This window comes from Aphelocoma coerulescens, chromosome 4 (assembly GCF_041296385.1).
Source record: "Aphelocoma coerulescens isolate FSJ_1873_10779 chromosome 4, UR_Acoe_1.0, whole genome shotgun sequence".
Classification (NCBI taxonomy): domain Eukaryota; kingdom Metazoa; phylum Chordata; class Aves; order Passeriformes; family Corvidae; genus Aphelocoma; species Aphelocoma coerulescens.
In genome coordinates, this window is record NC_091017.1 from 21492679 (window position 1) to 21507196 (window position 14518).

General features: G+C 41.8%; 1 protein-coding gene across 5 annotated transcripts in view; it reads right to left on the reverse strand.

The window, feature by feature from the left end:
- The window catches only part of FAM13A (family with sequence similarity 13 member A), a 123131-nt gene that overhangs the window by 62107 nt on the left and 46506 nt on the right, over positions 1-14518 (reverse strand). For 4 of the 5 annotated variants that reach the window (XM_069013035.1, XM_069013034.1, XM_069013036.1 and 1 more), the window contains one exon: positions 11826-11998. In XM_069013035.1, coding sequence (XP_068869136.1) covers positions 11826-11998 — 173 coding nt within the window. Of the gene's footprint in view, positions 1-11825; positions 11999-12259; positions 12419-14518 lie in introns of those variants that run through there. The other variant, XM_069013038.1, reaches the window with a different exon arrangement.

Consider the following 14518-nt stretch of genomic DNA (forward strand, 5'->3'; position numbering starts at 1 on the left):
GGCACAAAGCAGGCAGACAAAAGGTGCCAGAAAACTGCAGTCTTATCTCCAAACAATTCCACTTCCTTCACACATGTTTACGCTCAAACCAACTTGCTACTTGACAGAGGCAGGAATTCCTACCCTCTCCGTGCCCTCTTACAATCTTTTTTAACTTGCATAACTCAAGCTGGGCTATCACACATAAAACCTGGAATTATACAACATTTTATTTTGGATTTTCTTGTACTTGTTGAATTTGTTCTCCCATGTTAAACATGGAAGACAAAACCTCTTCTGCAGGTTTCATATAGTTCTTCCATTCCTGTTTCTCAGAAAGGCCAAACTCATCTGTTGGCAGCAACAATGCACCACAGAAGCCCTTTATGGTACCACCAACCATAGAAACAGAGGATGAGGAAAAACCCATTCTCAGGACAGGCACAGCATCCTCTCCACCGACTGCACGCTCCCAAGTGTATTGTAAATACTTCAGGAAAATAGACAGCAAATAACAATAAAAATGATAAAGTCCCTTGAAATGCCAACACATACCGCCACACTTCAGCACCTGCACCAAGGCAACACCTGTGTTCAAACTATTTGATTTGCAAATTTCTTGCTGAGTTTCAACAAAGGAAAAAAAAAACCACTGGCTGGATCTAAATATGAATAATCACTTTTCTTCAGCAAAGTTTAAAGAATAACCGCATGTTTGGAAAGGAAGTCTCCTGTCAATCATCATTACAGAAGTGCTGTCTCCTCTTTCTTTCCTTTTCATACTTTGCTGCCAAGTAATTTTCTCAGCATATAAAGCAAGAAGAGAAGAAGATCTGTGAGCAGCACCAGAGGATACAAGATATGTGATCTAAATAATGGATTTTGTAAGGATGGGGTTGTGTCTGCCTCCTGAAAAGCAGTTATCCCTTGCTTCACTGCACAGTCATACACAAATCAGATACTATTAAAAAAATAAAGGAAAAAAAAAAAGGTGATCTTGACTAGACTGACAAAATCTGAGAGCTTTTCGGATGCTGCTCAATATCATCAATTTATTCCCACAATGTTTATTAAGTTACACAATATTTTCCCTCTGGCAAAACATGAAATGCAAAGGAAAGATATTGCCAGACTGAAAATTAAAGAATGTACTTTTCAAAATACCACCAAAATTAAAAATGCCATTATTTACATACACTATGTGTACATCTATATATTAATACATGCATTTTCCTCTTTGCAGTATCTATGCATATGAACATCTGCCATTACAAATGATAAATACCCTGGAAAAATCTCCCACAGGCCAGAAGATTTGTGTGCACATATGAAATAAGCAAGTCACATGTAAATAGAAACTGGACTTGGAAATCGTACCCCTTCCTGTCCAAGCAAAGCAGACAGACAATTAAAAAGGCCCCCACCAAGAGGGCATAAACAGGAAGAAAGATCAACTAACATGTCAGAAACATAATTTAGTGAAAGGGGAATCCTCAGAAAGATTTAAAAGCAGTCACAGTGACTTTGCAAAGCTGGTACTCAGCCCTGTTTCACGTAACGATGTTTCAATGATTTGTAAGTAAATGTAAAATTATACTGGTAGTTGTTTTTGTATGTTGTGTGCAAGCCAGCATTAAAACTTTCAGTACAACCACATAAGAGTAAAATCTGGGAACTATGTGCAAGAGAGGGGACACAACATCCTGCTTACAAAGCCCTAAGTGACCGTGTGGCTGAAGAAATTATCATTGTCCTCAGAGACCTCAACATGGATATTACATGGAAAACGCGTATTACGTCTGTATTTCCTACTGGGTTGGTTGCTACAAAAGACTCTGATCAGTTCAGGAATTCCCATTCCCAAGCAAGTTATGCAAAACTGAAGAGTGCTAAGAGACAACCCATGAAGGGCACACAAAAACAAAACCCACACATTTAGTACTTTCCAAAGAAAATCGTCTGTGCATGCAGGAAACATTAATACTTGACCTAGTGCTCACAAACTGACCAAGACTCAATGGCTGGAAGTAAAAGATAGGCAAATTATGCCTAGAAATTAGACATTTTAAAGTGGTGAAAATAATCAACTACTGATGTAATTCATCAAAGATGATAGTGAATTTTTAATGTTCTTACAAATTATAGTTGCCTCTGTTTAGGAATACCAAACCCTAGGTAAACTGTCTAGATGTAATTGCAGAATTTTCTACTTATTTTCATAACTGATACTCCTCTTGTCCAAAAGAGAAGCAGATTGCTCTCAGCTGACTTCATTTTACCCCTGTTCTTTTTTGCACTGGCATAGAAATATAAGCCTTGTTGGCATATCTGTGGAGAATATATTGGGTAGCTTTTCTGTTCCTTTCTGCAACTTAAGAGGTCAAATTACATTTTAAACAAAGCTAGTTAAAATCTATTAAGGAGGAAACATATTCCAGAACTGTTCTTTAAACTTGCAGGGACAAGAGGAAAGTGTGGACCAAACTGAAAGCTTCTCAGAGCTTCAGGTTCTCAGCACTCCCGATCTCATCAAATAGATAAGCACAAAAGTTCATTTCCCATTGCAAGGGACGCCCCATGCTCCCTCGAGACCTGGATTTGCTGCTGTGGCTGCTCTTCGTTAAACAGCAGCATCCTTTGCAAGCACTGCCACACCCACTTGTCAGCTGCTTTAACTTGTTCCAAAGGACTCTGGCCCCGTGGGATAGCCCAGAAATTATTTCTTGGCCTCTATCCTGGAGAAGGGGGAGAATTGGGAGTAGGTCCCTAAAGGGTCTCCTAGGAAAGCAACAAGTAATGAATGGTTGTGCCAGCTAATCTGCTGTGGGAACAGGGTAAAGCACGCTGAGTGACAAGGTCACTAGGTTCTTCATTTGCACCAGTTAGCTCAAGAGCCGGAGCACGGGAGAGCAAGCAGACAAGCAGGAGTCCAGTCTGGTACACGTTATTTTCAAAGCAGGCTTTCTCCAAAGCTCTGCTAATCTAATGAAATTCCTAAATTTTAGTGTCCAGTCACATTTCTCCCACTCCTCTAAATTGTTATTTCTTTAAAACACTTAATTGTTATTTCTATAAAACTGTCTGCACAAAAGCTCTTTAAAAATCCAGCTGTTTCACACCAATATGAAAATGTCATTGAACACAATGAAGAAAAAGCATTCATTTGTTAGCAAAAAGGTTTAAAAAAAAAATTGAAATCAGTCCCTGGTACTCCCGCCATGATTTATATTGCCTACCAAAAATGTCACTGTTTTCACACCTTCACGTCTTCCAAAAACATCCTCCCAATCCCTCTACAAAATTACTATCCTTTGAAGTCCATACCTCTTCACCCTTCATGTTCCCTGCTTCCTAAAACACCTTCAAGTGACATGCCTGTAGTTCATCCTTTGCCTTATGAAAGACAAGGATATGGGAAGGGGCTGGGGAAAGCAGAGGAACAAGCCACACCATTCACGTTTGCTGCACACGGCTTTTTACTCCACTGAAAGATAAACTGCTGTCCGTGTTGGCAAGGGAGGCAGTCTGGCAGAGTCACTGTCCAGAAAAAACCCTCCAGGAATAGTTCCTCTCCTTCAGCTGATGACGTGACTGAAAGGAGTCCTCCCTTTGCACCAGTGCCCCAGTGGCCGGCCTGGCTCCCGGGAGAGCTGGTGGGAAAAAGATGACTCGGCAGGAGAGAGCAACTCTGGCTGGGAAGCACTAAAACAAAGAGTTTTAGAGCTGGGTGAGAATAACTTCAGCCCTCTGCCTAGAGCTGCAAGATTCATCTGCCATAAAAGCAAGGGAGATCCTGCTAAAAGGCAACTCTGACCAGATCCATTAAAACCCGAGTGCATTTGAGCAGAACACAGCCCTCTCAGGTCAGCCCTAGGGCTTCTTCCTGCACCCAGCCGTGTGTACAGCAAGGAACAACAGATGGTTGTTTATGCACAGCCAGATACAGCGATGCTGGGCTTAATCAGCACAGCTCACTGCTGTGCCCCTCATTTGCAACATCAGCTTTGAGCCCAGCTGCTCTGTACGTGTCCAGGCTGTGAACACACCCCTGTCCCGCTGCAGGACACTCCTGTCAGGAGTGGCACAAGTGGATAATGCAGGCAAACAGAAGTTCAGCATACATTTCATTATCAGGAACATTCAGAACAACATGGGTAAGGTCTGTAAGTTTTCAACTTCCCAACCACCTTTCAGAGTCTTGGGAAGAAAACGTATTTTTCTACCCAAGGGGCATAAATCCAGCAAAAGCTAACAAGATTTTAGAGGTGACTTGTTTTCTGTGATGCTCAGTAGCCCTGTTAGAACAGTGGTCACTTGAGGCTTTTTTCCAATTTGACAGTTTCTGAAGTGTCAGGGTGTTTTTTAAGAAAATATCTATAAATTTTATAAAATATGGTGTAGTGTTAGTAGTGCTCCCAATCATTTTATAGTGACTAGATAGTTCCTAACCATAATGTAGAACAATAAAAATGTTATTTTATTAGATATTAATTCTTCCCTATGTGATTCAAACCTTCTGAATGCACAGAGCTTGGAGACTGTGAAAGGACCTGAGGAACTGGTGTGTTGCAGTTTTGTTTCCAAGAGTCCTGTCAAAGCCTTAACAACTCATTAACAACCAAGCAGCTTTTAGTTTTTCTTTGCAACTACCTAGTGGCCTCTCTTTGCAGGCATCCCTAGCACAAAACACACTATTTCAGCAGGTGCATAACGAAAAGAAAAGCTTTGGTACAGAACAGAACTATCTTCACACTTCCTAACTACAACCCTCTCCAGCCAAGAGGAAGGCACTGAGCCAATGTGAGAAAGTGCAGTTTGTAGATGAGCAGTCAGCTTGGGATCATACTCCTCACAACAGATAAAATGAGAGGAAATCTCTCATGGCCACTGACCATGGAAGAGAAGGATTTTACAACACAGAAACAGTTCGGAGCCAAACTGATGCAAGCAAAGTGACAGGAGCAGTGAATGACAACTCTGCCCTGCCACACTCTGCATCTTCTTATTAGACAGCCAGCTGACCACTTTGCTTAAAAATATACATGTGTGTCATGGGAAGTCACAGCTGAACCCAGCAGCCTAAGCTGCAACGTGCTGAACACAACGTCCCGACGCACAGCTCTTCCAGCTGAACCGGGAAATTGCAGCAGCAAACAAGCCTGACTGAGAACCCAGTGACCTCTGCCTGCTGATCTTCCTGTGGGGACTGCCTGCAGGACACAGGCCCAGGTCCCCTCTGGAGAGCCACAGGGGAAGGAATACCTCACAGCCTCAGGTGGTAGAAAACTGCTTGCTCTGCAAAGCTACCGGAAACAAAGCACACTGTGCTGAACCTCCCCATCTGAACAATGCACCAGCAGACAGGCTAAGGAAGTTACAGGAGAGGGAACTACTCCCTGAAGTAAAAATAAGTCAAGTCACAGTGCAGAGGCTCTGCTTCTTTCCTACTTGCTTGAAACATGGGTTAGTGATGGCTGTCTTGGTTTATATAAACACAAATATTAAAAGCACAAATATTTCCAAGGTTGGCTTAAACTCCTTATTATTCACTGTGTGTTCTCCAATAAGAGGTCATGTATCCTTTTGTTTAAAAATTACTTAAAAATCATACAGATGTTTGTCCTTTATTTCCTCAGCAATTCTATTATCTAGCCCAGTCGGTATCAGAAAGCCATCAGCTTCATGAGATGTAGGAACTTCATCCTTGCAGCAAAAGCTGGTAACAAAATAAAGACTCCTTCTAGCAGAGAGAGCAATGCCTGAAAGGCAGTATTTTTTTTCCAGCTTTGTTACTCAATTACTGTGAATTTACTGTAGTCCCTTTCTGATTTCTAAGGCTGCTGGATCCTGTCCCAAGAAACAGGAAAAGCTAATAAACTTGGCTCATGGACTGAAAGAAGAACTTTTACTTCCATATGCACATTATGACAATAGAAGTGCATATGTGCCTTCTACCTCGAATAGTCACCAGATCTTTGTTTCATACATGAGTCTTCTTGCTTCCAAGATGAACCTCTACTTCTGTGGAACAGGTCAGAGCATCAGATTCAAAATGTTCTCCATCCCACAAGCCATAATTTGTCACCATGTAAATCTTGCAAAGAGGGACAACGATAAAATGGCTAGAATTATAAAGGAAAGTTAGAATAGTGTAATGACAAAGCCTAATTTAAAGGAGTAACCTGTGCAGGGTGGAAGAGAAAGGGCAAATGCTTGGAAAAGTACACTGAAATCCACCCAAGTGAGTTGCATGGAAAAAATCTACATAATTACATGTTTCTGTAACTGTTATTACATCTGGGCTATAGACAGGGGAGAAGAACCCAGGAAGAGTTCAGACCACACCCTGATTTGCCATTCACAGTCACCTGCCTTGGAGAGACACAGAAATCACATGTCTTTGTGGCTGTGTTTTTAGAAAACTAAATGCTTTTCTTAACAACTCATTATGTAAGGCAGTTCCTGCTGCCAGCATCCCACAATGCAAGAAAGAAGGGAATTGATTGCATAGGAGGGTGGAGACAAATGTACTTGCAAAGTTAAATGAGTCAGCTTGGAAAAACTAACTCAACACAACCTAAAGAGAGAAAAGTGGCAAAAAGCAACAACATTTTACATAAAAAGTCCTCTCTGAGGGCTCAGAACAGGGCCTGCCAGAGGCTGTTACGAGCTTAATGATGCAGAAGGCAACTGTGCTTACCACCTCCCCACCACTGCTCCAGACCTTTATCCCTTTCCTGAATCGTTTTCTTGAAGAATCCATGGCTGTTGGAGGGCAGCCCTGCCTGCTGCCTGGCTGCAATCCCTTATGTAAACCTGGCAGCAAGGCTCCTCAGTGGTAAGGCAAATTATTACTTTTGATGGGGACTGAATGTACTGGCATGGCAGACTTCAAAAACAAAAAAACCCCAAACCTAAACAAAAATAGTCAGCTAAGCAAACAACACTAGCCCCCCTGTTTGATTTGTTCTGGCAACAACAGACCAGTTCTTATCACATGCCAGAGAATAATGATAAGTTTTGGCTTGCCTCGGTTTTAAACCGCAGCTGCTAAAAGGAAAGCCAACAAATAGGGAAAGTGTTTATAGTAAGCACAAACTTCTCAGTGTACAAATGTATGTATGTTTTCATACCTCAATAACTAGCAGTGAAAATACACTGTGCCATTAAAAAGAAGGCACAGCAGGGTACATTAACCAACCCTTTATTTTAGGGATGCTACCAGGCTACTAGGCATGTGATCCCTTTATTTTCAGGACACAGGCCAGATATAAGGATTTTTGTGAACAAAAGGTTGATGTAAACAAACCTCTTTGAGAACATGCACGTGTTAGAAAGCCAGCACAGGGTATCTGTGCCAGCAAATCTCAATGCAGCTGTGATGGCAGTCACTAACAGGAATTTGTGATCCCTGGCACACAAAGACATGGCTACAAAATACAGAAGGCTGGCTTACTGAACAACTGCTGTGGTTGCTCTAAGCTGTGGCTCTCAGGAGCTGCACAATGTTTTTCACGAAGTCTGGCTGCCATACACGCACCCACTCCCCAGCACCCAACCACTACTAGGAAAAGATGGGTACCCAGCTACACTCATTGATGTTTCCATGCACAGAGCCTAACAGCACCACAAACAGCAGGATGCTCTCCCACTGAGGGATCCCCCTTCAAAACAGTCCCAGGAGTGCAAAGAGACGCAGCTCCAGCAAGTGCTACAATAGACATGTACAACAGCAGAGCATACTTCAGCACCCTTTCCTGGGCAAAAGATCCAGAACAGTGTCAACCAAAGCCTGCAGACAGCATACACCTCTGAGCCAGTATCAGGAAAGACATCTATGCTCACCATCCTCAATCTCCTGCTTCACATTTTGCCTGCAGGAAGCATTTTTCCTCTTTTCTGAAAGTTATCTCTTCTCTTTGCTTGTATATGAAGTTTAGCACAAAAGGCTGAGAGCATTGCTTGCAAGAGGCCCTCCTACCTTTGTATGCATGTAAATCTTAATATATCTTAACCCTGAAGTAAAAGCCATTTGAATCTATTATTTGAAGCAGTTATTTGAAGTTTTAGTACCTCTTAACATATCCAAAATCGTGACAATTCCTGCTGCAGTTATGTATGAACCAGAGCTTTGAGCAGGCTTTTTCCTTCTAGGGAAAAAGGGAAGGGAAGGGAAGGGAAGGGAAGGGAAGGGAAGGGAAGGGAAGGGAAGGGAAGGGAAGGGAAGGGAAGGGAAGGGAAGGGAAGGGAAGGGAAGGGAAGGGAAGGGAAGGGACTCAAACAGGGACTCTGCTTCACAGAGCTGCAAGCTCACTCTAGTTCCCTCTCACTGAAGGTCTGGTAAGGCCCCAAGGGTGGCCCATTCCATCCAGCCCACTCTCCAGTACTAAAGTTGTTGCCTTCCCCCAAGCTCCTGAGTCTAGAGTGTGAGTCTTGTGGCTCTCAATCAGGTAAAGACAAAGGGCGTGTGTGATTCCCAGGGTCTGGAGGTTTGGCTACCCTGAAGTTCTGCACAGGAACTCTTGCAAAAATGAGATAAGACTCACAGAAGTACATAACAGGCTGCATTTTGCCTGAAGACTTTCATCCTTTTTTCAGAGCACCAGTCTCTCCTCTCCTGCCTCTGCCTTCCTTCCTTCCTTTCTCTCTTTCCTCCACTGCTTTTGGATTTACTCAAGAGCTGCATTACAGGTATGCTTTTCTGCTATTGCATAATTAGGAGTTTGCCCTTGGCATACAGCTATAATAATGAGGCAATTTTCAAAACAACACATATATTATATGCTAGTGGGGACTGCAGGTATATAGAGTTAATCCACATATTTTGTTCAGAAAAAAAGAACATAACAACCTTACATATATCATTTTCTTATGATAACTGTTGTGAACAGAAGGTGATACAGGTGATACAGACTTTATGCTCTGCAATGTTTTGACTGCAACTCATATATTGCATATTTTAGATGACAGCAGCACCTTCAAAAAATTCCTGCAGTGAGGAATATCGTACCTGTAAGAAGGCATAACATTTTTTTTAAAAAATGGTAAGTCATTCTAGAAGACATAGTCACAACTGTAGTTGTGGATCCACTACAGTGGATCTTCATTTTAAGGACAACTGTATGAAGACACATTAAGAGGCATTTTAAATAGTACTAAAAATTACTAATCAGCCAGAAGTCTCTCAGTTTCTCCCTGAAGGCTGTAGGGTCAAATTAAACTGATTGAAAATTTATTGAAGATTGTAATCCTTGCTAGAGGGGGCCTTAGGGGCTTAGTGTGTGTGTGGTTATTTCTTTACTGTTACACTTGTGAAGCTGATAAAGGTGGAATTCTGGATCTACTGTTCTGTGTAGCCCTTCATCCTCTTCTAATCCACCCATATCATGGTATCTGAGCATGGAAAGGGAACAAACCACAGGCATTTTCATGAAACAGCAAATGATTGTCACTGCCAAGAACAACCTTTAATCTTTTCTAACAAAGATCATATCATAGCTGAGCAGATACAGTAATTTCACTAAAACTTATCTGGTAATTACATATAATTAACGATAACATTTGTTTTAGAACTGTTGGTACCTTGTGACACAAAACCCCCCAACAAGAATAGCAGTGTGTTTGCAAAACACTTTGTAATCTAGGTCAGATGCCAGAGTCCTTCTGCTAAAAAAGGTGAAAACTCCTAATAATAGCCTTGCACTGAAATAAGACCAGGTAATACTTCATTGTGAGCTTAAATTACACGGGAATGACACAAGGCTGCCGAAGGCATGTTTAAAACCACTCCTGATGTATCAGAGCGCTACATTAATGCCAGGGAATCAGGGTTTGGTGCACAGACATCAGTCCCCCAAGCATGTTAGGTCTGCTGGAGACCTCTCTCTCCTCCACGGCCTTCTCTCTATCCCATCCTGCCCAACGACCTGCCAGCCTGGAGCTGGGAAGAAAACAGCAAATGCTACCTACTCCTCCTTCAGCAGTGGCAGTAGATCACTGACAAAAAAGTACTAGAAGCAAACAGCAGTGTAGATACTCAACACAATTAGGTAAGCACGTACAGAAGTGTGACAGGACAGAAAACTAGGGCATTCTTGAACAAAATGGGATTACAAGAGAATTAATTTCTACAGTTAATTAATTTCCCAGATAAAATTAGAGATGCAGACATCTTTCAACCCATGGCCCGAGCATGAAGATTAGGCTTCTGCCTAGGTACAAACACATTTCATTTGGTGCTTAATGTCCTGTGCCAGCACTGGCCCAACTGTCCCTTACTTCAACAGTACTCTTCTAAGCAATTACACATTAACAGGAAAGCAGGAGTTCCTACAGCAAATAATTACATCTCTTGGGGACTGTTCTGGAAGAAAGGCAGTTTGTTGGGATACCTCATGAAGTAGATCAATCACACACACCTTCCCAGACATGAGACCTGGCAGTTCTTTATTTCAACCCTTGGGCACTTCATTTCCCTTTACACCTTGGAACACATAGCAGAGTACAGGTAGGGGCACAATTTCTGCCAGGTTACAGCACATCAACTCAAGAGGCTGGAACTTCTGCCCCAGCCCCACCTGCCTGGCCCTGTCTAGCTGCTAGAACTGTATTGCCTTCTCCATTTTGCCAGCTGACCTGCTCTGATAATTGATTTCTAAGTCATCTCAGTCAAAAGCAGCTGGAATAATGAAGCCATGTAAACAAACTTGATGTGTTCTGGCTGCAGGAATTTTTGGGGAAGCTTGGGGAGAGTGAAACACACAGCTAACACAGCTAAGAGTTAAAGAGCATGTGTGCCTGCCAAGGGCTAGAAACCAAATTTGATATCTATGCTTCACCACCATTACTATGAATCAAAACCTGGTGTTAGTGCATAATTTGCTAACTCGTCTCATACACTGAGTGCTGTCTGTCTGCACTGGTGCTGAGAATAGCACACATCTCCTGCTTACACAATGAAGTCACTCAGTTACGTGTCTGGCAGCACTGCCTCTGCTTTGTGTTCCTGGTTGGTATGCTAGGACACCGCAGTGTTGTGTTCCATGACACGTGAATAGCACTATTTCCCACATCAGGCCAATTCCATATTTCAGTAGCACACTGCAATTTCCCACAGTAACCTGAATCCCTCATGTGCTGCACTAGACACAAGAGGAGAGAGAAGAAGACTCAATTCAATATCCTGAGAACAATGAAAAGATCCTGATTCAGCCTCATGTTCAGGGAAGGACTTTACAAAAAAGCAAAATGCCCATTACCTGTTCACCTAACAGACAATATGCCAACAATCAAAACTCAAAATACTCCTTTAGATAGATACTTTTATAGATGCTTTAAATGGATAAGACTCTCATAGATAAATTCAGAAAGATACTCTACACATACTCTTCTATTCTTGTCTGAACGGAGCAGTACTATCAGTAGCATCATTCTTGCCAAAAAGAGAAAACCCTTCAAAAGCCCCTTCCTTTTTGGATTTATGAGTGAGAATAAAGTCAGCCATCCGTTAAGATTTAAACTGGGCAGATCATATACACTTGATTATTCAAAAGAGACACATTTTGGTTGCATCTTGTGCTCGGTGTAATTTCTATTGCCTGATTGTAGATCAGGCCTGTCCACCTGCACTCCTTCACCAAGCAGGCTACCTTCATATGCTTCAAATTTTATGTTGGAGAGGTAAACCAAAGCACACAGCTGGTTTCAGAGTGTGTGGATTCAACAGGAAAAGGCACATTAATTTATCTTACATCCCAGTATCCTGTTTAAGTGTTCAAAATGCCCAGAGCTGGAGGTACAGGTACAAAACAAAGAGACAAACACAAAGACAAAAAAAGGACACTAACCTGGAGAAAAACACATCATTGTTAACGAAGGAGATTTCATCTGCTAAGTCCATCTCCTTCCCACATGAACCACTGTCTGTTAACTGGAGGCTGACTCGAGGTATTCCGTCTGACTGGCCTGGTTGTGGCAATAGGCACATTTGGTTGGGTCGTTCCGTTGGGGGTTTGGTCATCTACAGAAGCAAGGAGAGAGAAAATTGAAATGTGAAGAGAAGAAAGGCCAGAACAGCCTTTTCACATAATCTGTAACTGAAAGACATTCCATACCAGTGTACAAACATCAAAGGTGACAAATTGCAAAACAGTATTACAAAATACAGATAAATCAAACACTCAGCTTGATAAAGATTATTTAAAGAAAAATAAAGGCATGTCTATTGAAAGAGCAGAGGCAAGAAAAAAATTAAGAAAAGAAAGGTAAGTGAAATAAATACTTATTTTCTGTATCACAGCAGATAGACTAAAAAAGTTTGCACTGAATTTGCTCCTTGACCACTGGAGAAACAGATGGTACCAGCAAATATATACCCCTGCTCAACCCCCTTCCCACAATTTTTAATGACAGTTGATATCAACATGTGCCCTAAGAACGCTTAGGGGAGAAGAAGAGCAAGTTCAGAGGTCTTGCCCTTATTTTAACAGCAAACATTGAACCTAACCTTTGTGATTACGCCCAGTTTTCTCCTGTGCTCACTTCTGGTTTTAGCCTTTGCAAGATCCCATGGCTGGGAGTTTCACAACATTGTTACACATTGATTAAAATCGATTAAAAAGTACTTCTATTTTAGGTGTGGTGACATAATCTTTCCCTCGGCTTTGAATTATGAGAATTTGCCAGTAACTGTTCCGTAACCACCTTCCCCATACCATTCTTGACTTTATACTGCTCCAGTAGTGGTCTCTAATCAGACAGAAAAATAAGAGTTTATATAGTCTCTCATTTTACAGGAGTCATGCTCATGTGTTTGATCATTTTTGCTGCTTTTCTCTACACCTTTTCACGTTGTATTAAGTCCTTTCTAAAATGCAGTCAGAACTGCATGTGGCATTAGATATGAAGGCAGATTTAGAGGTGGCTTCTCATGAAAATCTAACCTTTTATTTGCTTTCATGATTGCTTAATTTGGAGCTCATTGGTATACACATTTATACAATCTGTGGGGTTTCATCGACATAGTTAGCACATAGTGATGGAAACTCCACTAACCAGTTTTGCACCCAATACAGAGTAAATTAGAAGCCTTCTGAAAGTCTTTGCAGCCAGATTTTAGTTTTTCCTACCTTGAATACTTTTCTATTAGCAGTATATTCAGTATTTCCTAGGTCATTATGGAAGCAGTTAAATAGCACAGATTCCAGCTAAGATCCTTAAGGGACTTCTCAGAAAGCGATAAACCAATCATATCTTTTTAGGGCTTTCTAGTTATTAATCCATAAAAAGTCTTTCTTTCTAATCACAAGATATCTTTGCTTCTTTAGAAACCATTGACAATCCCATGAAAACCTTCTGAAAATTCAAGTGCACTACACTGACTATACCTATGCCCATGTTCACAGGCCCTTCTGTAACAATTTTTTCTCTAAAGAAATAATGCTGGTGCCTCCTAATGACTTTAATTATCCATTCGTTTCTCAGTTCTGCTGCCTGCTGTAGTTTTTACAAACCTGCTGGACAGTAAATCAGAATTTCTGAACTCCTTTTCACACCAGTCTTACCCTAAGGTTTTTTGTAAAATTCATTTTACTTCTGTTTCTAGTGCTTTGTTTCACTCACAGTTGCTTTCAAATGCTTTGTGCATGTTGAAAAGTTTCATGGGACAGAAGGCTGCTTCTTACTGAGCTTTGAAGATAATAAAATGAAAAATAAAACATTTATCAGGGCAAAGGGAAATCAGAGAGAGATGTTGAGAGAGCTTCCCAGTTTTAGCCTCTGGACTGCTTGCTCTGATTAAGATCCTGACTTTGCTGACATCAGTGGGCATTTTGCCTGAAGTCAGGATCTCACCTTTGGACCACTGCTGGTTCCAGCAATACTGTTAGCCTATCACCTGCAGCAGTCTCCGGCTGTTGGAACCACAGGAACTGGGCACAAAGCACATGGACACCAGGCAGTGCCTCTCAGCTGGCACAAAACAGTAGCAGTGCTGTGATTTAAATGGGGAAAACCACGTCTTTGGGGAGGAAGGGAGACAGGGAGCTACACAATGGCAACATTACGGGAGAGAATCACAACAGGAGGCACTAGGGCCTGGAGGCACTGACTCACTGAAGAGGCCAACCTCCACCTGGCTACAACCTCCTTTCAAGTACGTTTAGAGAGCAATAACAACACCCCTCTACCTCCTTCTCTCCAGGCTAAACAAGCCCAGCTCATGAACATATGACCTGCTGCAGACTGAGATGCCTAATGTGGTGTGGCATCTGTCAAAGCAGCATTTTGTCCCTGTCGAAATCTAACCACTAAGCAAACACGTATCTATAAATCTTTGCAAATATATAAAAAGCTTCACTTTGGAAGATGACACCAATAAATCCAAGGACAAGCCTAGAGAGCAGTGATGCTTTGGCTGAAGAAAAAATAATTTGATTTTTGTTTCCTGAGAATTTTTTCTCTGGTGAAGCTTAACCTCAAACTGCATTTGACAAAGAACAGACTCAGCCTGCAGCAGGTATGTTGTGGGCTGTTACAGCAT